At 49.0% G+C, this 23,851-nt stretch overlaps 1 protein-coding gene across 1 annotated transcript in view; it reads left to right on the forward strand.

The window, feature by feature from the left end:
* SLC6A5 (solute carrier family 6 member 5) overlaps nt 1-23,851 on the forward strand; it is a 54,624-nt gene that overhangs the window by 25,069 nt on the left and 5,704 nt on the right. Inside the window, exons 10-16 of the mRNA XM_061159621.1 lie at nt 2,188-2,322; nt 4,055-4,158; nt 6,974-7,098; nt 12,767-12,879; nt 13,626-13,757; nt 14,731-14,830; nt 20,817-20,917. Of these exons, the coding sequence (XP_061015604.1) occupies nt 2,188-2,322; nt 4,055-4,158; nt 6,974-7,098; nt 12,767-12,879; nt 13,626-13,757; nt 14,731-14,830; nt 20,817-20,917 (810 nt within the window). The remainder of the gene's footprint in view (nt 1-2,187; nt 2,323-4,054; nt 4,159-6,973; nt 7,099-12,766; nt 12,880-13,625; nt 13,758-14,730; nt 14,831-20,816; nt 20,918-23,851) is intronic.

The raw sequence follows: 23,851 nt of genomic DNA on the forward strand, positions 1-23,851 counted from the left end.
GCCCCCAGGCCCTACAGGTATGACCTGTCCCTGCCCTCTCCCCTCCTCCTGACCTCCCCTCCCACCCGAAGTCCTGCCACACTGGCCACCTGGCTGCTTCTGGAGGTCGGCAGCCCCCTTCTTAGGCTCTCTACTCTGCGTTCCCTCTGTCTGGAATGTTCTCCTGGAATCCAGTTGGCTCACCCTCACTCCCTTCAAGTCCTGGGCAGCTTCTCAAAGAGGTCTTCCCTGTCCACCCCTTTAATACAGCCTTCTTCCCAGCTGACCTCCCCAGCGTGTGCCAGGAATGTATTAGATGCTCAAAAATATGTGTCCAAATGTATGCATATGTGTGTATTTATTGAAGAAATAAGCAACCTCGAGAGTTTCATCTTCATCTCAAACTGTCTCCCAAGCCATCCGTCCTAAGTCTTTGGATCAGACCTCGTCCCCTGAAATCCCAGTGCCTGCCAGGCCGGAGCCTCCTGCCAGGCCCTGGGGTCTGTGCAGCCAGTGCGTGAGGAGGGGGCTCTGTCTCCCTCCTGGGGGCAGGCCAGGGGTGCCCAGGAAGGGAGACAGCAGTGAGCATGGAGGGGCTCTGAGCCCACAGTGCTCACTCTGTGCCTCCTCCCAGTCACGGATGAGGGAGGCTTGGGTGGTCAGGGATGGGCGCGGGACCTCATCCTTCCAAGTGTCTTCTGATGCACTTAGGGATGTCACTGGCTGGAGAGCTGAGGGCTGCCGGGGGTCATTAGCAAGATGGATGTGGCATTTCCGTTTCCAGGGCCCCCAGGCCTGCCCTGCATTGTCTGGATTGTCCCACCCTGCTCTTCTAAAGCCCCGTGAGGAGTACGCAGTCGTTATCACCGCTTTGCCCGTGTGGACACTCAGGCTCAGGGAGGCTAAGTCCCTTCACCAGGCGGCCCAGCTCGGACGTGTTGCAGCTGGGATTTGCACTCAGGGAGTGCAGAGTCAGCGCTCTCCCAGCCCACGCTGCTTGCGTCTAGATCCTGGGCCCAAGCCCGTCCTCCACTCCGAGGTTTGACCGACAGAGAAGGGAGGTGCTTCCTCCTCGTCCCCGTTCAACCACGGCCCCCAAATTCTGTTGATATTATTTCCCAAATGTTTCTTGGCTCTGCTTCTTCCCTTTGTCCTGAGCCCAGGAGCCTCTGTTGGCTGGGACTCCGGGCCTCCCCGACCTGGCCCATGCGTCCAGCACCCCTTGGCTCTTAGCCCCAGCTGTGTGCCGAGCTCCCAGTGAATTTAGGGACCGGCCCTCACCCCTGCCTTGTCCCCCCTTCTTCCCTCACCTTCCTGTTGGGCTTCACCTCCTTCACGTTGCACTTGGCCTCTCAGATCCAGCCGTGTATCATCTCCATGCATCTTCTCAGAACTCCCGGGTGGGGCACAGTGCCTTCCCCTGGACTTCACAGTGTCCTGTTTGGAACTGCTCAGCCATTATTCAGATGTTGGCTCTGGGTCTCCTAGATTGAGTTCCTTCATCTTTATGCGTCTAGGACCTGGCATGACTCCCAGTTCATAGTAGGCCCGTAATACATGCTTGTTGAACTTAACTGCATTTAATGACCATCTGTCACTAATCAAGTGCTATGCTAGAGGCCCATTTAATCCTCACAATTATTTTTTTAAAGAAAGGTGCTATTATTCCATTTACAGATGCAGAAATTAAGATTCAGAGAGCTGAATAGCTTGTCTAAAGTCTCATAGCTACTCAGTGCAAGAAGTGTGATTTCATTTGAACCTAAATATACCAAATTCTAAGATCATGCTTCTTTCATGTCCCTGGGCTGCCTCAGTTAGTGTGTGTGCATAAACAAGGATGGAAAATTTAAGCTAAAGAAATTAATCTCTAATGGTGGAATTTGGGGCCTCAAGCTGAGGGTGAGCTAGGTGTTCAGGAGGAAGAGGGCATATAACATTCCTCCCTCAGTTGGTCCTCAGGGAGTTACCCACTTCTGACTCACGCCCACAGCCTTGGATGTCCCCCTTGAGACTTTATTTCTGGCTCTGACTGACTCATCTTTGGTCACAGTGCCTTTATGGCATCCCCCATCCTGGAAGAGTTTGAGGAAAAATAGCCCATGAGGCCTTGTGTCTGGATGGAGGTCACGCTCTGCCTCTCTGATGCTCCTCCGGTCACATCGTGTGCGTCTGCTCATTCCTGCCCCGCTGTGGCGGTTTTTGCAGGTGGTGTACTTCACGGCCACGTTCCCGTATGTTGTGCTCGTGATCCTTCTCATCCGAGGAGTCACCCTGCCCGGGGCCGGCGCTGGGATTTGGTACTTCATCACACCAAAGTGGGAGAAACTCACGGATGCCACGGTGGGCCTCTGATTTCATTCATCAAGCGCCTACAGAGGAACAGCACGTGGGGTTGGGTCCCACTCTGGGACTCTGTTTAGCAGAAGGGGTTAAGACCTCCTCTCACGGGGCAGCTCACTGTTAGCCTTTACAAGCTCCTGATGATTTTGAAATGTTACATACAAACAGGAAGTTTTTTATGAGAAGTGGGCAGCAGGGGGGTTTCAGATTCCTGGAACAGTTGTCTTACATCTGGGGTTGCAGTGGAGGTTGAAATGAAGAACGAAATTCCTTTAATAGTTTTGGGTCGCCTCATGCCACTTATCTGTTGCTAATTATAGTGTGTTGGAAATGGAGTTTTGCTGGTTGGAAAATAATAGCACTTAGACAAACTGCAAGCAGTTATAATTTAAAGAGCTCAGACAGATTTATACACACATTTATACTTTCTGGTACCTTCTGTACAGGCATGTCTTATTCTAAAATCCCCTCGGACTCCATGTGAAGTTGTGATTGTTTAATAAGAAATGCATTTTCTCACCTTAAAGAAAATTCTGCTTTTCCAGAAGACTTTAAGAAAACATAGCTACCATTGAGTTTGCACACAGTGAAAAACCTCCAGATAATGGCAGCTTAAACAAAAGTTTATTTTACTTGGAGGTACTACAGCAGTCCAGTGGCAGATAGTCAAACACTGGTTGGATGGCTCCATAGTATCACAGGCTCCTTTCTGCTTCACCATCCTCAGTGAATAGCTGCCACATAGCTGCCAGAGCTCCAGCCATCATGTCAGCATTCCAGGTAGCACAAAGTAGTGAGCGAAGGGATAGAACACCTTCCCTCTCTCTTTAAAAGAGAGAAAGCCTGGAAGTTCCATATAACGCTTGATTTCTCTCATCATCGGCAAGAAATTAAGTCATATGATCTCCTCTCAGCTGCGTCTTCCCTTGATTCTGGGAGGTGGTTGATTGGCTGAATGTATGGCTGCCTTTAACTAAAACCACAACTTTGTTACCAAGGAGTGTGAGACAATAGAGGTTGGGATAGGCCCGGACTTTGCCAGCACATACCTGAACTGTCTCTTTGCATGTGTTAAACACAACTTAAAAGCCAGATTTTAACTTATAAAAATGATAGGAAGTCATTATCAAATCATATAAATCCCTAGCTCAAACTCTTGAGTTGCCTTCTGGAGTTTTATGAGGACAATTAAATTGCCAAGACAACTGAAAGGTGCTGTCAGGCAGGTTCAAGAAGGAGGTGGTATTAAAATCCGTAGTGTGGTGATAATAGAGCGTGCTTTACTTCGATGGGGTGGGCTACAGAATTTCACATTTTTAGTAAATTGTAATCTGAGAATGTCAGCTGTAAAAAGTTTTGCTTTTGTACCCATGAATATTTTTGCTTTTGCAAATTGTTTCTTTATTTTGAGATGTTTTCTAGCTAAAGAAAGGGCTTTCCCCTTTTGTATAGTTTTACATGGTGGGGCTTGCCAGCATGAAATGTGTACGTTGCTTACTGAGTTCCTCTCCTTTGATTAGAATGGAGTTAGGGTCTCCCAGGTCAGTCACTGCCTCTTTGGTTTCCAGTGCAAATGACTGCGAATGTTTCCCATTTATGTTGGTCCCAAAGTCATCCTGTCCTGATTGCCTCCCCGCCTCCCAAGCCTCAGACCATGTGGCACTGGGAGCCTGCCCTCCCCCAGGCCAGCCTCCTTCCGTGACCTTGAATCTTCCCCTCTTTTGCCTCCCAGGTGTGGAAAGACGCCGCCACTCAGATTTTCTTCTCTTTATCTGCTGCCTGGGGAGGCCTGATCACTCTCTCTTCTTACAATAAATTCCACAACAATTGCTACAGGTATGTAGAGGCACTTCAAGCCCCAGAGTTGGCTGGTGAGTGGGACTAGGGCCTGGGGACAGAACCTTGGGCTGAGTTATCACATGCCTGAGGCCACATCCTCACATTTCACCTGAGACAGGACCAGACATTTGTCTCTGGCGTGGAGGAAATCCCCTGCGAAGGCTGAGCTGCGGGCTGCTGGTGGCCTGGCCTGGACCCCAACTTGCACCCTGATTCTGACCCTTGGGATGGAACTGAGTTTCTCTGGAGGTGCTGTTCCACTGGCTATGTCCTGGGATAGTCATTTGTGAGCTATCTAGTCCATGGAGACAGCTGTATGGTAGCTGTTGATGAAGTATGGTCATGCGTTCACTTGACAGACATTTTTCTAGTGAGCCCAATGAGAAAGGCAGCATGGGACAGTCAAAGAAGTACCATGGTGGTGGCTGTGTTAATTAACTCAACAGTGGGACCCCTGTTTCATGCATATGCTTGTCAAATCATCACATTACATACTTTTAAATATGTTAAAATATATTACAATTTTATTTGTCAGTTAAACTGAAAGTTATGCAAACGTTGAGTCCCCTCCCAGATTTAAGAAACAGAACATCAGGAGGTGTTGGGTGTTGGGAATCTAGATTTCCAGGATCTTCAGATGGTGATGGTGCAGGGTGACACTTGGATAGGGTGATATTAGGGGGCTCTGGAACCCCAAAGACGTGAGTCTGTACAGCCCCTGGAGGAGGTGACATCTGAAAGTTAAATCTGTCTGTGACAAACAGTAAGAAAATAAGGTTTGTTCTCTGGAGGGGCTGATTGAAAAAAAAAAAAAGGAAAGAAGCCTGGAGTCAAACAGACTTGCATTTATGACTTCACCATTTATTAAGACTTCAAGACATGGGTAAGAAACTTCACTTCTCTGAATCTCCATTTTCTAATCTGTAAAATGCAGATTATAATATTTTGTTGGGGGTAAGAGACAACATATACAAAATTCTCATGGCAATATTTTATACACAGTAGGAGCTCAGTAAACAGCGGTAGCCATCACTGTTATTTTTAATCATGCCTGAGATCGTTCGTGAACCAAGAGGAAGAGATGACATGTAAGCTGTAGCCTAGGTTGGCTGGGATGGCCTCACACAAGTGCCATCTCTGTGGGCCAGATTTCAACAGGTGCAGGGGAGGAGGGCATGTCTGCAGGTGGGGCTGAGTGGGGCTGGGGGTGACGGAGATATGGGGGGGCAGGCTGATGGCACTGCAGCAGGAGTGGGCTCACGGGGGCGGGAAGGAATTGGGGCCTGAGAATCGGCTGCGGAGAGAGCCTTTGTGTGTGTCTGCGGGGGGCTGCTGTAACAAGTAGCGCAGAGTGAGTGACCTAAACAACAGAAGTTAACTTCCCCACCGTCTGGAGGCCATCAGTCCAAGATCAGGACATCAACAGGATGACGTCTTCCGAGGCCTCCCTGCTTGGCTTGTGGCCAGCTCTTCTCCCTGAGTTCCGTCTGGTCTTCCTGCTCACTGTGCACCCTTATCTCCTCTGCTTATTGGGGCCTCAGTCATATGGGATTAGCGCCCACCCCCATGACTCCCTCTTAACCTAATTACCTATTTAAAGACCTATTTTCAAATACAGTCACATTCTGAGAAACTGGGGGTAGTGACTTCCACATACACGTTTTGGGGGCCCGCAGTTCAGCCCGTAACAGCTGGTATGCCAGGCTAAGGAGTTTGAGCTGCTTTGATCATAGCTGCTTACTGACTTACGACCCACGAAAATCAACCTGAGCACCCTCGAAGGGGGAGACGTGGCTCTGCGTTGTGTTAGGAATGAGGCTGTGTGGTGTGGCTGAGGGGCAGGAAGACTGGGTTCAAATTGGAACTTAATGAGCCCGTTACCTTCTCCTGGGCCTCAGTTTCCCCATTGGTAAAAGACCCTGATGCCGGGAGGGATTGGGGGCAGGAGGAGAAGGGGACGACAGAGGGTGAGATGGCTGGATGGCATCACCGACTGGATGGACATGAGTTTGAGTAAGCTCCGGGAGTTGCTGATGGACAGGGAGGCCTGGCGTGCTGCGATTCATGGGGGTGCAGAGAGTTGGACACGACTGAGCGACTGAAGTGAAACCAGAGGGCTGGACGAGGCAGATCGTGTCCTGAGCCTTTGCTCCCTGCCAGGCTTTGTGAGGCCCAGGCCTCATCTGGTTCTGTCCTCACGAGCTGTGAGCGAGGTGGGGTCATTGCCGCCATTTAAAACAGGAGTGGAGAGAAAGTGACTTAGTCACGGTCACGCCTCTAACCTGGAATTTGGCCCCATGGCTCCATCTAGCTATGATCCTACTTCTGGGTCTAGGATGGACAGGGCAGCGTGGGAACTGCACATGGCCAGCAGAGGACGCTGCCTCCAAGCTGCTGGCCTCTCTCCTCCCCTCCAGGCTTGCCTGTCTAAGCCTGTGTGCAGAAACCCCAGGCTGTTCTAAGGTTTGATGAAACTGGGTGGTCCCACTGCCTTCTCTCATATGTGGTTCCTGTCCCAGACTCTGCAAAAGGCCCCCATCCCTTCAATTTCTGCTCTTATGGACAGACTTACTGTGCTACTGCCAGGAGGGGAGACCTGCTTCTATAGCAGAGCTTTGTCCTGGTGCTTATACACTCAGCCCAAGGGAGCCTGCGGTCAGGCTGTTCGTTTCCTTGTAAATAAGAGAGAACAAGACCGGCCTACAGCGAGCACCTGTAGGCATAGGTGCCCACCAACACATTCGTGTGTCCCTCCCCTGCCCCTTCCTCCGTACAAAGCACAGCTGATGACAGACCGGTCCCTTCCCCCCAGGGACACGCTGATTGTCACCTGCACCAACAGTGCCACCAGCATCTTCGCCGGCTTCGTCATCTTCTCAGTCATCGGCTTCATGGCCAATGAACGCAAGGTGAACATCGAGAACGTGGCCGACCAAGGTACCGTGCGGTTGTCGCCCTGCTGTTGTGGGCCGGGTTCCACGTTCGCATCCTGAGCTTCTGACTTGTGCTGCTGGGCTAGGAAGCTGTCCTTCTGGGGCGGGCTGGAGAGGGGGCAGCCTTGGTCCCGCTTTGTGGAGGGGCCCGGAACAGCTGAAGCGCCTGCAGAGCTAGAGCTGGCCGGTCCTTACCCAGAGGGGTGGCTATAAAAGCCCTTTCCTGCTTCCCTCTCCTTCTCTCTTTTTTAAAAAGATATTTATTTATTTGTCTATGTCGGGTCTCATTTGTGGTATGCAGGGTCTTCGTTGCACCATGCAGACTTATTGGACCCTTGGCGTGTGGGATCTTAGTTCCCCAACCAGGGATTGGACCCATGTCCCCTGCATTGCCAGGCTGATTCTTAACCTCTCGGCCACCAGGGAAGTCCCTGGTCCCTCTCCTCTTTTAGCTAAGCTCCAGCCTATGTAAGGTCTCTACCTGTTAGGCATATGTAGAGGATTCTCCAAGCCAACCAGCGCTCCTGCAGCTGATGTGGCCACAGCCTGCCGCAGGGTGGCATCCCTCGCCGAGGGCTCTGCAGGCACGGAGCCAATGCTTATTAATAAGAGCAGCCTTCTGCTGACGAAGCACAGCTTGTAAGGTCTGACATGCTCTCGGTGCCTTCTGCTTAGTTAGCAATGCAGACCCGCAGTGTTTTCCCCAGTGGGTGGAAGGACTGGATGGTGGTGGAGGGAGGGATGTAGGATAAATGTTTACTCTCTGCCCAGGTGATCCATCTGTTAATGGCTCACACTTGTGTGGTCTCTTTGGCGTGTACAGAGGGCTGTTATGTTTTAATCTCATTTAACCCACATTTCTAGCACAGTATTTTGCAGAGAGTATGTAATACTTTTATTGAACTTTTAATTTCCACCCAGCCTTATTCTACGCAGGATTTGGGTGTTGAGCGGGTTTCGGTGACGAAGGGATTTCATTGTGGCATTGTCTGTCATTAGGGTCACCCTCTAATCAGGCGTTTAGGAGGTGCCTCGGGGTCGGGACCATGGCTGGGGCCGTGGCCGGGGCTGAGGGGACAGGATTGTCTATGGGTTCTAGACCGTCCAGACTGTGGGCCTGTCTCGTGGCTTCTCTGTGCGGTTGTCTTTCTTCAAGGAGCTCACTGCAGACCTCAGATAACGGCTCAGACGGCAGCACGAGAGAGAACTGAGTCTTAGCGATGTCACCTCCTTGGTGGGCTGCTGTCTCCCTGAGGACCGGTAGTTACCGCTTCAGTGGGCTGATAGCACACTGCGGGCCTCGGAGAGTTAAAGAACCAGCTTGTTCCTGGGGAATGGAGGCTAGTTATCTCTCCCTGGATAGAGTGTTGAAGCCCCAGGGATTTTGGTCCTGCAGCAATGTGCTAAATTAGACGTCCCAGAGCTGAGCCAATGCCCTTCCCTGGTTGAAGAGTTTAAAACTCCTGGGGAGGAGGGAGGTGGCAGGGGTGGGACATACAGGGGAGGGGAGAGAAGCAAAGGCTTTGCCTTCAGGGTGCATGTGACACCCAGCTGTCCTTATTTCCTCCCAGCAGGGTATCTGGAGCAGCTGGGTCCTACCCCGCTTTCTGGCAGGTCTGAGGTGTTTCGTCGTTTTTGAGACATTACTGAGCTGTGGGCCAGTGGCTGAGTGGCCAGCGATAGTGATTGCTGAGACGTGGTCATGTTAGTTTATCTTCCAAGTGCTTTCCTACCCCAGGAAAGGGATGTGGGGCACACGTTGCTAAAGCCCAAATCACATTTTGTTTTTCCTTTATGTACAAAGCATCAAACAAATGGTCCGGGTTTCCCTCTAGAATTTTCCCTTTCTACATTTTTTTCATTTCCTCTGACAGGGAGAGGAGCTCTTCTCATGGATTCTAACATGTTGTGTTCATACAGTGGACCCTTGAACAACGCAGATCTCAGATACGGGGGGGTTAGAGGTGCCAAACCTCCAAGTGGTCAAAAATCCAAGTTATAATTGATTAGTCAGCCGTTTGTAGATACAGTTCCTCTGAATCGGAGATTCCTTTGCATCCATGGATTTGCCCAACTGTGGACTGTCTTGTATTGTATTTACTACTGAGAAAAATCCACGCGTGCCCGGAGGCTGGCAGTCCAAACCTGTGTTGCTCAAGGGACATCTGTACTTGGTAGTTTCTCATTGTCACCAGCACAGAGAAGTGGGTCTCACCCCCACTGGGGAGAGGCAGGGGCCCTTGGAGTCTTCTCCCAGACCCACGGGCAGCTAACCCTGCTCATTTGAATTTGCATACCTTCTTATATGTGATTTGCAGGCTTGTCTGACTTCCCCAGGCATAATGGAGGCCCTGCAGAATACAGGACAGAAGTTTGAGGTCAGGCCTGTGTTAGGTGCCAGCCCCATGCCCTCCTTGCTAGGTGACATTGGCACGTGAACATTCAGTTCATTTGTGCTGATCCGGCATTAGTAACTGTGTTTTGATGTTTAGTCCAAAGCTGGTTCTCTTTAATGACCTAACAGTAGTAAATTTTGTTTAGAGCTCCCTTTTAAGAGAGGCTCAAAGTCACTACCTCAAATCTTGGCTGTATCAGACTAAGGGTGACTGAGGGTGGGATTGGTATGAGACCAGGCCATCTTCTGCTCTTACAGTGGGCATGGGGAAGGGGGCATGGTTTTCTCAGGCATCGACTTCAGAAAAGCAGCTTTCTGGGAAGTCAGCCTGTAGAGGCATCTCCCAGCCATCTTCATGGCTACCTGGGGAGTGCTGACCCACTGTCAGAATCCTACCCAGAGCCCTACCAAGATGCTTACCCACCTGCAGCAGGACTGGGTTAGACCCAGCAGGGGAACACTGAGGTGCATGTAGATTTCCGGGGGCCACGGGGTAACTCCCAGGTAACCAGGCCACTCGGAAGTGCCGCCCTGGCTCCCTCGCACCCTCATAGTACAGAGACCCTGCTGATCGAGATGAAGGGACCGTCCCACCGTCTGTCTGTCACCGGGAAGCCAGTGCTTCCAAAGGCTCAGGGTTCAGCGCTGCCTCCTCTGAGAACGCGTGCACGGGTAGCAGGTAACCTGCAGAGTGAGCCCTCCCCGTGGGCTGCGGGCCGTGCTGGCTCCAGAGCCCCTGGTCCTGTCTGCAGCGGCTCTCTCGGCCCAAGGAGGCTGTCGCTGTAGCTGTCTGGGGGCCCTGCCCGAGAAGCTGGCCCGCCGAGCCCCTTTGGGCCCCTCTCATGGGAAGAGCAATAATGGTCTGTGCTTACTGAGTTCTCTCCACAGCCAGGCGTTGTTCTGAGCCCTTCACTAGTATCAGTACTCTTAACGTTCACAGAGATTCCCTGAGGGTGAGTGAAGGGCTCAGTCGCATCCGACTCTTTGCGACCCCCATGGACTATGCAGTCCATGGAGTTCTCCAGGCCAGAATACTGCAGTGGGTAGCCGTTCCCTTCTCCAGGGGATCTTCCCAACCCAAGGATCGAACCCAGGTCTCCCACATTGCAGGTGGATTCTTTACCAGCTAAGCCACAAGGGAAACCCTATCCCTGGGGGTAGGCACTATTATAATCCCCATTGTATGGATAAGGAAACTGAGATGTGTCCAGAGTCTTCCCCAAGTCTTATCTAAAGTCCTGCAGCTAGTAAGAGGCAGAGTGAGTCTCCTGGTCCCCGGGGCAGCGGAGACTACTCTCCAGCTCCTGGGCTTTGCTGAAAGTGGCAGGACTCAGCTTCTGTCAGAGACACCAGCCTCACCCAGGGAAAACTCCACCGTGGCTCGGGCAGTCCCTCTTCCCAGACTCTACAAAATATTATAAACCTGTATTTAAAAAAAAATTCACTCGCTAGCCATCTTGGATAAATGGAGTTTTCTGAACATGATGTCTTTATCCTGTGTTCTGTAGGGAGGCCACCGAAATAGAAACAGGCCCGATATTTGGAAATCCTTCTCCACCCTGAAAAAGCAGTGACATCCAAATAGCCGGAATCCTGTTAAGGCAATCAGCCGAGGTCCTCGGGCAGTGGCCATTTTAAGACCTTCTTGTCCGCTTTATGAGCCTAAACTGAACTGGCTTCCTTGGTGTTCAGGGCACTGAACTGGCTTCCTCCATGTGCTGCGTTTGAGACCAATTTTGAACTGTAGTTTAATACTGAGTTTTTTTTTATGGTTCACTCAGGGAGCCTTCAGAGGCTGTTTCTACGGTCTGTTCAATAAATGCATCAAGTGAGGGTATCTTAGGCATTCCAGGCTTTATATTTTAAATACCCAAAGCCCTAGGCAACATTAGGAGCTAACAACCTGATAAATTCCAGTTTGAAAAAAGGGCTGTTATGATTGAGTTATAAAAACTCCAGGTGCTGTGATTTCTGGCTTCCAGACGTGCCCTGGCTGTGGATTACTCCAACATTCCCTGGTCTCTGCCCATTATCATGTAGGTTTATACTTACAGGGAAGTTCACAACTGCAGGGTCTTTAACCATCTTCCCAGTGAGGCCATGAGGCAGGTAGGAACGGCTGGCAGGGTTTTATGTTAGCAGAGAAAAACACGGCTCAGACATCCTCTATCAAGACCACACACGGTATTCCTGGGGAAAACTCAGATCAGAGCTGCTAATTTCCAAGTTCCTTGTCTACTCCTAAGAAGAGCCAGTATTCTGTGAGTGTTGATGATGTGTGAGGTCTCAGCGCTTTGCCTGCATCTCCTCATTTGTTCGTCATGATTGTCCTATTATGAAGATTTATTGTTATCCCCATTTTACAGATAGGCAAGGTTGAGGCTTATAGAAATAAACTAACTTCTCTAGGGTTGCACAGTTAGCAAGTCATGGAGTCTGAATTTGGACCCTGAATGGTCTAACCATTAGAACCCAGACTGTCTTAACTCTTGTATTTCCCTCATCCCCACCTAACTCCTGTGGACTGATATAGCCCCATGTTTACCAAGCCTTTGTAGGGCAAGATCCTAAAAGCATTAGACTGACTCATGTTTTATGTAAAAGGCTTTGCCTGGAGGAGTGACTAAAAAGAAGGGTAGCAAAAGGGGGAAATGATGTCATTCTGGGAATGCTTAACCCTGATAGCAGGGTTTCTGAATCTCAGCATGCTTGACCTTTGGGTTGGATAAATCTTTCCTGTGGGGGGTGTGCATTGAAGGATGTTTAGCAGCATCTGGCCTCTACATACTAGACCCCAGTAATCAATCCCCAAGACTTCCTGGTTATGAGAATAAAAAAATCCTGGCTATGAGAATAAAATATGTTTCTAGACATTGCCATATATGCTCTGGGAAGCAAAATCTCCACTGTTCTAGAGGGTAATATTACATCTTTCCTTGACCCATTAATATAGACATGGAGGTTTTTGTGTTTATTTGCGTGGGACACAGCCTGGCTGCAGTGTTGGGTTTGCCTTGAGTCTCTGCTTTGCCCCTCTTTTTGAGCCTCTCCTATGAGTTTCTTGAGATATGGACCTAATTCCCCTGGTCCTTCCCTTCAAGGAGTTTGAGGTCTAATTGGGGAAATGGATGAAGAGGAGTAAAAACATGGGACACAGAAGGAGCAGCTTCTGTTGTAAACGACTCAGCACTGTCACGGAGAGAGGACCCTGTGGGCTTCCAGGAAGAGGGGTCTTAGAGCTGGACCTGCCTGCAATCATCTATCTTGTTCTTTCCAGGGCCAGGTATTGCATTCGTGGTTTACCCAGAGGCCTTAACCAGGCTGCCCCTCTCTCCCTTCTGGGCCATCATCTTTTTCCTGATGCTCCTCACTCTTGGACTTGACACTATGGTGAGTGTCCCCTTTTGACCTCTACCGCAGTCCTCCTTCTGAAGACCCCTCTTCTGGGGCTCTGTAGTCCAGCACATGACAGGGTTGGGCTTAGCATTCTCTCAGTGTTTCCTGAAGTGATGTGTAGTGACAGTGAGGTACCTGTCTGAGGCTCAGGATAACCTTGCATTTGTGGGTGACTCAGGTGATGGTGCAAAGGAGCTGCGCTCTCTCCCTCTGTCCTTTCTCCATGCAAGTTTTACCTGTGCTCTTCCTGCTTGGGTGTCCTTTTGCCAAAGCAAGTTCTGTGGGGCCTGATAAGGGAGAATAATGTGAAGTCAATTTTAGGGAAATTGCTCTGGGGCTGAGACTACTACAAATCATGCTGACAGGTGCTCAGAGTTTAGTAGTTGGGTGCAGGGAGGGCTTTTTCCTCAAGTGGAAGATCAAATGCGATGTAAACGGGAGGAGAGGAATGTGCATCTCATGAATACAAAGTGGAGCTTAAAGTGTTGTAGTGGATGGATGTGAGTGCAGTCTCTGGGGGCTGGAGACATAGCTCTAAGGTTCACATCCTGCTTAGATTCCCCTTGCTGACCTTGTGGGTGGGACCCCAGCAAGATCCTTTAGACCCATCAAGGGAAAGTAACCCCAAAGACCAATCCTCATACAAATACCACTTGGGCTGGTGGGAAACACAAAGGACTTTTTCTGAGCCTTTGGGGTTGGACAGTGTCTCAGGTGTCCCTTCTCCGGCATCATTCCAGTTTGCCACCATCGAGACCATAGTGACCTCCATCTCGGACGAGTTCCCCAAGTACCTGCGCACACACAAACCGGTCTTTACCTTGGGCTGTTGTGTTTCTTTCTTCATCATGGGCTTCCCAATGATCACTCAGGTAAGATGCCTGCCGCACACAGGCTTAGGATGGGGGCAGGTTGGGGGTGGGGCCGATGGCTTTTCTGTCTTTTTACTCTTAACTCCCAGACCTTAGAATAACAGCCAAACCATTGCCATTTCCAAGTAGATGGCACCAGTTCGTTAGAGACTGACCGCAGAGAAAAATATGTCACTTTGGCTACTAATGATACTTCTAGCATCTTCATAATTGAGATGTAGCCTTCTTGAGCCAACGAGACAGGTGTGTCCTACTTTAAGAAAATGAAATACATGGAAATCCAACTTTACCAACCAGGGAAATTTCCACTTGATTACCTGTAATATACAAGATCTTTGGTCATTGGAGTTTCTTTTGGTCCTAAGTGTCTGGTAAGATGAATGCTCACCTGATGTATATGTATATTGCTTTTGCTGTCTCTTGGACCTTGAGCAAGTCACCACGTTGGGCCTTGGTTTCTTCATCTGTAAAATGATGGATTGAAAGGAGATGGTCTCTAAGCCTCATCTAAGAGTGAGGTAAAGATGCAGGGGGATGTATGAGGACTGTCCACTGACAGACGTGTGAGGACTGCCCATTGACACCTGAAGGTCTTATGGAGATCGGTCACATGCAGGTGTATGGGTAGAAACGGCCATTTGCTGCTTAAAGCAAAAACGATGCAATCTGGCTACTTTCACAATTACATCTTCGAATGTTGACCTTTGTCTTTTAAGAGTAGGATGTTAGATCACTTTTCTGGGCTTGTGCTGTTGATGAGCTTGGAGTCTCTCGAGGGACTGCTTTGCTAACACAGCAAGGCCTCTGGCTTACCTACCTGACCAGAGTTAAGTTGCTCTTCTCCAGGGGAAGGGGGGATCCTTCAGCTCCTGTTGGCAAGTGACCCTGCTCGGGCTGGACGGACTGGCTGCTGGAAGTGGGACGTAGCCTGGATCCAGGCTCCCTGATGTTGCTTGTCTCTCTCCCCTGACAGGGTGGAATTTACATGTTTCAGCTTGTGGACACGTATGCCGCCTCCTATGCCCTCGTCATCATCGCCATCTTTGAGCTCGTGGGGATCTCCTATGTGTACGGTAAGGGAACCCCTGAGATGGATGCCAAGGCCAAACTGAGTGTCCCTGGGGCATCCGTGGCAGGCAGGTTTCTCATATTTAAGAAGGCAAGGCAAAGGCTTAATTGCAGCTATTTAGGAAACAGAGCTGCACCTTTATTTCCAAACTTGCCTCAACCAGTCGGATCTAGATTTAACAGAGAAACAAAAGATGACCAATGGTGAAACTTTGTTATCAGAAACTGCTAGGACTGGGGTGTGCCCTTGACAAAGAACGGTTAATGCCTGTGGACGGTGGCCGGACTGAGGGGAGGAGGGAGACTGCTTTGCTCCTATGAACGTATTTCAGGGTCTTGGTAGCTGTAGTCTTCATGCAGCTTGAGGTGAGGAGTAGCTTCAGGGGTGGTCTCCTGATACTAAGTGAGAAAAGAGAACCTCACAGATCCTTGTATGTGGGTGTGTTAGTTGCTCAGTCGTGTCTGACACTTTGCAACCCCGTGGACTGTAGCCCGCCAGGTTCCTCTCTCCATGGAATTTTCCAGGTAAGAATACTGGAGCAGATTGCCATTTCCTTCTCCAGGGGATCTTCCTGACCCAGGGACTGAACCTGGGTCTCCCACATTACAGGCAGGTTCTTTACCGTCTGAGCCACCAGGGAAGCCCCATCATAGATCCTTAGGAGACTTTATTAGCATCATGGGAGCCTGTGATGCAAGATCTCAACCCCCGATTTTCTCAGGAAGAAACTTCCAATTCCCTTATAAATTAACCCTTCCTATCATCACCATAGCAACAAGCATCCTATAATCAGTGGGGCCATTCTCAAGAAGAACAGGAAAAATCAGCAGATGCCATCTTTGCCCTTCCTGGAGAGGTGTTTGTGCTTGGCTGGGGGGTGGGGTTGAGTCTCACCGGGTGACCTCTTGAGCCCCTCGTGTGTACCACCAGTCAGCTACTGGGGTCAAGACGGTGCTGACATCCTTGTGCCTCACAGTCTCAGAACCATCCCTAATATAGATAAGGCCTCTATAGTAAATACCAGGAAGGTGAAAAATGCCAAGTCAGAAGACCCATCTGTATTTCAAAACCAAAAAGAGATGGTGAAAGGAAAGGCAGGGTATCACTTGGATGCAGGGATGTGCTTAAGAGTCTTTTGCCTTTAATGTAATGGTTAGCCTCTTGCCCATCAGGGCTTCAGCAGCTTCTCACTTTACTGAAAAATCCATTAAAATGGAGGGTGATGGGCAGTCAAGATATAAAAAAGAAACCTCTCAAGTAAAAACTGGGTGCCCCAGAAACAGGAAAACACTCCAATCATTGTTGGGCATTGGCAGAAGAAGAATTTATCTCAGCTGGAGTTTACATCCCCACTGCAGAGAGAGTTTAGTTTCTGGCCAGAGAAGCAGGCAGGCATGCCAGCTGTCTTGATGGCATCAGAGGCCAAACTGCCAGCACTTTGGGCCGATGAGACAGCCTCAAGCCTGTGGTGACGGCTGTGATTGAAGACTCACATGTAGGGTAAGGCTTCAAAGAGCTTCCTACCTGAGCAGAGAGTGGCTGAAACCCGGCCAGTCTGCCACAGTGAATCCTAACTTTTTGCCCAGATACCAAAGTCTTTACTGTGGAGAGGCCTCTGGGGCTCTCTTTTGGGAAACTCAGCCCTTGTGGGTCCACACATAAGCTGAAGTCGCCAGACGGTCTGTTGGCAAAGTCAGGAAGGCACTTCATTGCGGCACCGGCCCAAATGTAGGTAGCCATCTCATTGACCTCCTCTGCTGCCTGTAGCCTCCCCGCAATTGCCCACAAAAGGCAAATTTGCATGATTCTTTGCAATAAAACAGGGTTGTTAAGTGTGGTTTACAAGCATCCATTAAAACAGAAACCTTTTTAACATTTCTGTTTTTAGGACTTAAATATCTCTCTCCCAGCCCTCATATAAATCTGGCAGTAGATTTTTTGGTTCTGAAGGAAAAAGTAAATCCCGAGTGCTTTTTCCCTGGTCTCTGCTAATCTTCCCAGGGGGACCACCCAGGCAATTACCCGGACTCTAGAAGGCTGGTGCTCGGCCAGCTCCCAGGACGAGGTGGACCCTGCGCTAAGCTCAGGTTGGACTTGACTCCTGTGTTGTCAGATGTGGGTGTGACCCTCTGATTTTGGACCTGGAGGGAATTCTAAGAAGGGAATCTTAGAAGAAATATTTGAAGCTAATGTCATTGTTAGAGGTGAAAGGAAAAGCCTATATAGATATATAACGTATGCTCCAGATGACAGTGGATTCTTTATTGAGATAATGAGCCCCCAAACAAATGCAGGTTAGTGTAAGGAAGTTGAACATGAACCCGTGAAGAAAGGAAATGAACCTGACTGATTTGATCCCCTTCCATCCTGGCTGCTGAATCTGAAAAAGAAGCAGACACATTGCAGAGATTTGTGTTTTCTTCCCAGTTCTAATGATCTCTAGAGTCTAGATATTCTAGAGGTTGCCATTCAAACATTTAAAATACTTTGGGTACAATTTTCAAGTTTTATCTTTAGATCAAAAGAGCTGATTCAGGCTCTCAAGGCAATGCTCTTCAAAGGCCAATATCTGGATATGAGGTAGCTAGAAAAGTGGAACTCCCTAAGTTTGATGTAGGAACAATCTCTTTAACAGACTTTTACCTAACAGAGTCACTTTGTAAAAGTGATTTGTACTTTCCTGAGAGCCAATGCAGGGACTTTCTTGATGGGGAAGCCGTGGCATTAACCTGCGGTCACAGAGTCCTCGTGCCTGAAAACCTGCTTGGCTCCACACTCTGCGTTTCCCGCAAATCACAATGTGCTCCGTTGTCTCGATCTGTTTCCTTCCACGTTGGCCAGTGACTTGTTTTACATCCGACACGCACCCTGTCTTCATCTCCATCCTTGTGAGGGGTGTTGGAGTTCCAGCAGGCAATGACTCTTACCTGGCTGGGAACCCTCAGGCTGCCCAGAGATAAAGGAGGGCCAGACCAACCAGAAAAGGACTCGAGAAGGTGGCATTTCAGAAATAAAAGGACATAAAAGAAAACAAGGACTGAGGCTTAGTACTGAGCTTATTGCTAACCAAGGCAGGGAAAATCTAAGCCCATGCCTAGGATTTTGGCTCCAAGGGATGCAGCCAAAACATCACATTAACTGTCAGAGAATAATTGGATGTACCCATAGGGCTGGAGACCTAGTTTGTGAGACTGAGGGCAAAATGAAGATCTGGGACCCCGTGTTAAAAACTGTTCAAGCTGGCAACAGGAGACCATTAATCCAGGGGTGGCACCCTTCTTCGCACCAGGCCCTGTACAGGTGCTTGGCTCATAGGCCAGGAGGCTGGCCCTGGCCACACAGTGGGGAGAGCAGTCCCTGGAAGACCATACTCAGACCAAAGGCGAGCGTGTGATTCATGAAGACAAGGGCCACAAAGTTGCACGGGCGAAAGTGATTGGTTGGTTGAGGCAGGTCCTTGATTTACAGGTCAGGGCTGGTTGGTTATATGGGGCTTGTGGTAGGCCCCTTTCTGGGCACCAGGTCAGCGTGCCTGAGTCTAAAACAGTAGCTATGAGTTCACCGCTGTTTTTCTTTCCTGCTGTTTTTCTGCTAGCTCAGGGGGAAGCTGTTCCTCTGATCCCTTTTGCAGCTCTCTTACCCCTCCAGGTTCAAGGTCATGCAGCAGGCAGATCTCCATGCACAAGCTCCTGGCTCCAAGATCGATTCCTCTATCTAGCGTTAGCCTTGATGAGGGACTTGGACAAGTAGGGAGGATAGAGCAGGCAGAGGAAGCCGTGTGAACAAAGGCCTAGCCACTGATGCAGTACGGGACTCTGGTGGGGGCTTGGGCGTGAGTTCAGGGTGCGGGTGGTCTGCGCTGGGTGCGGGCCAGAGCAGGTAGGGGATGGAGGGATTGGAGAGCCTGACTCAGTGATGAGTAAGAGGCGGGAGGCTTGCCTGGCGGCTCCCACTGGTGCCCTCAGGCAGCATCTGCCAGGCCACGCTGGCAGATCAGGCCAATCCATCACAGGACGCCTGTTGGAGCAGGTGTCGAAAGCCCGCATGGGAAGGGAGGAAGCTGACTTTCCAGGGATTGTGCTAACTCTGGAACCCAAGTCATCTCGCTCAGTTCTGGGGCTGCTCCTGGGCATCAGACTGCCTCCTGCTGAAACTGGGCACCTGCCATCCACTCCCTCCTACAGTCTGGCCCCAGCTCCCCGTCCCCTCTGGGGGAACCTGAGCACCTCTCCTCCTACCCCTGCCTCTGTGTGCCTTCCTCAGCCTAACCTTGAACCCTGTCACATCAATTTCCCTAGGCAAGCTGCACACCACCGTCTCCTTGGAGAATGGTTTAATGGAGAGGAAGGGTAACAGGACTGATACTGAAAACAGAAGATTTTAGAATCTTTTCCTTTTTGAAGAACTGAGTCCCACTTTCAGGGTTTCACGTGGGTTTCTGAGGTCCTCATTTTTTTAAAAATTATTTTTAATTGGAGGATAATTGCTGTACAGTGTCGTGTTGGTTTCTGCCATAGAGCAATGTGAATCAGCCATAGGGATACTGTGTCCCACCCCATCCCACCCCTCTAGACTGCCCCAGAGCGCCAGGGTGAGCTCCCCGTGGTGCAGTGAATTCCCACCGTTTCACACATGGCGACGTACGTGTTTCAGCGCTACTCTCTCCATTCATCCCGCCCCGCTGTGTCCACAGCCTGTTCTCTGTGTCTGCGTCTCTATTGCTGCCCTGCAAATAGGTTCATCTGAGGTCCTCATCTTTAACTTTCATCTCTTTTTTTGGTTCTAACCCTTACTTACGTCCAGAGGGTCTAGTGTCGAGAGGCCAGTCATTGAAGGAGTATGATGATGGGAAATGAGACACAAGCAAACCCGAAGATGGTCAGATAGCTGCTTAAAATGTGCAGTTCTTGCCTGCGGTGGCCCATTATTTGGGGCGACCAGTCAAAACTGCCGTCTATGAAGGGGCTCAAACTCAGGGCCCTTTCACGTCTCTTCAGCATGGCAACCCCCCAGTTCTGAGAAAGCCTCACTTCTGATGAGCTCAGGAAACAATACAAGAAATTGAATCCTCCTCAAAAATTCTCTGTGGCTTTTCCTTTCAAAGAGTGGATGCTGGTTATTTGGGGCCCTGAGAAAAACTCTCATCTGCTTTTTACTTTACATAGTTATGTTGATCAGCGACCAAGAAGACCACAATCCTTTGAGTTCCAACAAAGTGGGTGATAGCCACGTGGAAGTCACGTTGGTTCTAGCCTGCCCTTATCCATCTTCCACGGAGCAGAGATAAATTGACTCATGGAAGAGTATCCTTGGGAGTGAGTGAAAGTCCCTCCATTGTGTCTGTCTCTTTGTGATCCCATGGACTATACAGTCCATGGAATTTTCCAGGCCAGAATACTGGAGTGGGTAGCCATTCCCTTCTACAGGGGATCTTCCCAACCCAGGGATCAAACCCAGGTTTCCCACCTGTGGGTGGATTCTTTACTAGCTGAGCCACCAGGGAAACCCATCCTTGGGAGGATGGGGGATAAAAAGCAACATACAAGGAGTCTTCCTTGAAATCCCAAGGCTTTCATAATACACTGTGCTTCTTGATCATGATCGTAATCGGGTTTGCCAGAGTTGGTTGCTGAACCCATGAGCCCTCCTGTGAAAACAGCCACATGGGTGACTGTGTCAGCCTGTGGCAATGTGGAGATGCCTGGGTTAGGCTGGGATGGAGCTTTCTAGCTGGGACCGTGGGATGACATCTCATGTTGAACTTCACTGCAGAGCGTGTTTGCTATCTATTTAAACATTCCATTTGCCTTCATCTTCCCAGCAGTGAGTCATCTGTCTGATGGTTTCCTACGTAATAGGGGTCATGTTGACAGCAAGAGGGGGCCATCCCAGCCAGTGACAGGCGAGTGAGGGGCGCTCCTGCTGTCCGCTGCTGCATCTCACCCCCTGCTACCGCCCCTCATGCTCCATCTGCGTTTGTCTCTTTGCAGGCTTGCAAAGGTTCTGTGAAGATATCGAGATGATGATTGGATTCCAGCCAAACATTTTCTGGAAAGTCTGCTGGGCCTTTGTGACTCCGACCATTTTAACTGTAAGGACTGCATGCTTTATCATGCCGGTGGCACCTTGCATGCATATGCGATGCTTTATGTTGAACAAGATGTGTGCCTACATACAGATGAGCCTGGGGACCTGGTAGGATGGATATTATTCCTGTCTTTCAGCTGAGGAAACTGAAACTCAAAGAGGTGAAGCACCTTGCCCAAAGGCGCCAGGCTGATGGAGGGGTGGGGGCAGAGCTAGGACTCATGCTTGGTTCGGAGCATCCCTAGGGAGCATTCCCCATTGTATCAGTCTGCCTCATGTGATCCCAGGTCCCACATGCTAACCACGGTCCACCCTTTGAACACAGTGCTTTTTATGTACCATCTCATCTCTCCCCTACAGGAGTTCATCATCTCCATTTTACAGAAGAGGAAACTGATATTTTAGAACTATTCATTGTAACAACAGCCTGGTTTTCAACCCAGGCAGTCTGTCTCTAGAACTCTTAAACACTGCTCAACACAGCCACTATACAACTAATATATATAGCAGAAGTTAGACTTTTATTGTTCATTTTTATTGCTTTTGAGGACTATCTTATCATCCTCAAGTGTGATGATGACATTTTAAGATCATCTGACATTCATCTTCTTAAAGATCATAGCCCTTCGTGTACCAGTAAATCTGCATAGGGACTCACATGCACGTCCTGTCACCTGCTCCTTAATTGTGGCTGAGCTTCTGGCTTTGCTTCCATCCACTCTCCAAGCACAGTAATTGACAAGAGACCTTGTCTTTCTTCCCCCCTGGCTTGTGGTCAAAGGCTGCAGGAAGCTGGCTGTAGTTCCTGCTGAGCCCAGCAGGTGGCACTAGAAACCAGATTAAGACCTTTGTTTTCGCTGCACCGTAACAGCTTCTTTAACCGAACATAACAGTGAAATAGTAAAGAAAACAGATATTTTCCTTAAAACAAAACCAAAAACCACCCTAAAAACTGTCACAGAGTGAGTTTTAATCAAAACATCTCAATTTCTTTCTGAAAAAGAAGTTTAGACAGAAAAAAACATTCAGTTATTTCCCTCCCTTGGCATTGACCGGAGACATCATGTAGAAGCCACATCTGTGTCTACGTCTGTATCTGTATCTGATATCACCTATCAGAGGCTGCAATTTGTCTGAAAGGTCCCACCAGGCTGGGGACATGAGAGTTGAAAAAGATTAAGGTAGATTTTGCAGTTTCTTGAATTCAGGACTGATGGGTTTAGCCATCTACGGAGAGGAAAACAGGAGACACCCCCACCCTCTCCCCTGTCTGCCTCTGCTGTTTTCCTTCTCTCTGCTGAGCTTTGCCAGGTCCTCCTGTTACTATACACACGTTTTATTCTTGGGTGAAATCAAAGTTAGAATCTGTCCCAGATTCTTTCGACCTTTGCCTCCCGTCTTAGAACAGATTAAGCTTCTAAGAATCTTACTGTATTCTGCAGAAACGTATCACACAGTGATAATCAACAGGATGACTTGTGGGGTTTAGCATCAGGCAGCCTCTTTAGGAACATTGTCTTTTTTTTGTTTGTTTGTTTGTTTTTTTTTTTTTTTTATTTTTTTTTCCCAGTGGGTTTTGTCATACATTGATATGAATCAGCCATGGATTTACATGTATTCCCAATCCCGATCCCCCCTCCCACCTCCCTCTCCACCCGATTCCTCTGGGTCTTCCCAGTGCACCAGGCTGGAGCACTTGTCTCATGCATCCCACCTGGGCTGGTGATCTGTTTCACCATAGATAGCATACATGCTGTTCTTTTGAAATATCCCACCCTCACATTCTCCCACAAAGTTCAAAAGTCTGTTCTGTGTTTCTGTGTCTCTTTTTCTGTTCTGCATATAGGGTTATCGTTATCACCTTTCTAAATTCCATATACATGTGTCAGTATGCTGTAATGTTCTTTATCTTTCTGGCTTACTTCACTCTGTATAATGGGCTCCAGCTTCATCCATCTCATTAGGACTGGTTCAAATGAATTCTTTTTAATGGCTGAGTAATATTCCATGGTGTATATGTACCACAGCTTCCTTATCCATTCATCTGCTGAGGGGCATCTAGGTTGCTTCCATGTCCTGGCTATTATAAACAGTGCTGCGATGAACATTGGGGTGCACGTGTCTCTTTCAGATCTGGTTTCCTCAGTGTGTATGCCCAGAAGTGGGATTGCTGGGTCATATGGCAGTTCTATTTCCAGTTTTTTAAGAAATCTCCACACTGTTTTCCATAGCGGCTGTACTAGTTTGCATTCCCACCAACAGTGTAAGAGGGTTCCCTTTTCTCCACACCCTCTCCAGCATTTATTGCTTGTAGACTTTTGGATAGCAGCCATCCTGACTGGCGTGTAATGGTACCTCATTGTGGTTTTGATTTGCATTTCTCTGATAATGAGTGATGTTGAGCATCTTTTCATGTGTTTGTTAGCCATCTGTATGTCTTCTTTGGAGAAATGTCTGTTTAGTTCTTTGGCCCATTTTTTGATTGGGTCATTTATTTTTCTGGAATTGAGCTGCCCTCAGATTGGGAGAAAATAATAGCAAATGAAGCAACAGACAAAGGATTAATCTCAAAAATATACAAGGAACATTGTCTTTTAAGCTGCTGACCACCCTGCTTGCTGGGTGATTCTCCGGTCACTTTATAGATGTGTGTGCTGAGGCTTGGAGAGGCTGAGGAGCTTGCCTGAGGCAACAGAGCTTGCAGGGGGTAGAATGAGAATCGAATCCAAGGCTATCTAGGCTTCAAGATAATACCTGTCTAAACACACTTCTAACACATTTCTAAAAGTCTAGTTGCTTTCATCTCCAAGTGGAGTGTGGCCAATTCTGGATTAAAATCATCCTAATCTTTAGGAGCAGAATTTCAGAGAAAAGAGATAATGGGGACTGGCTGTGTTTTTTGAGAAAGTGCCTCAACTGTGCTGTGCATTACTCAGTT

The sequence above is a fragment of the Dama dama genome, chromosome 2, assembly GCF_033118175.1.
Source record: "Dama dama isolate Ldn47 chromosome 2, ASM3311817v1, whole genome shotgun sequence".
Classification (NCBI taxonomy): domain Eukaryota; kingdom Metazoa; phylum Chordata; class Mammalia; order Artiodactyla; family Cervidae; genus Dama; species Dama dama.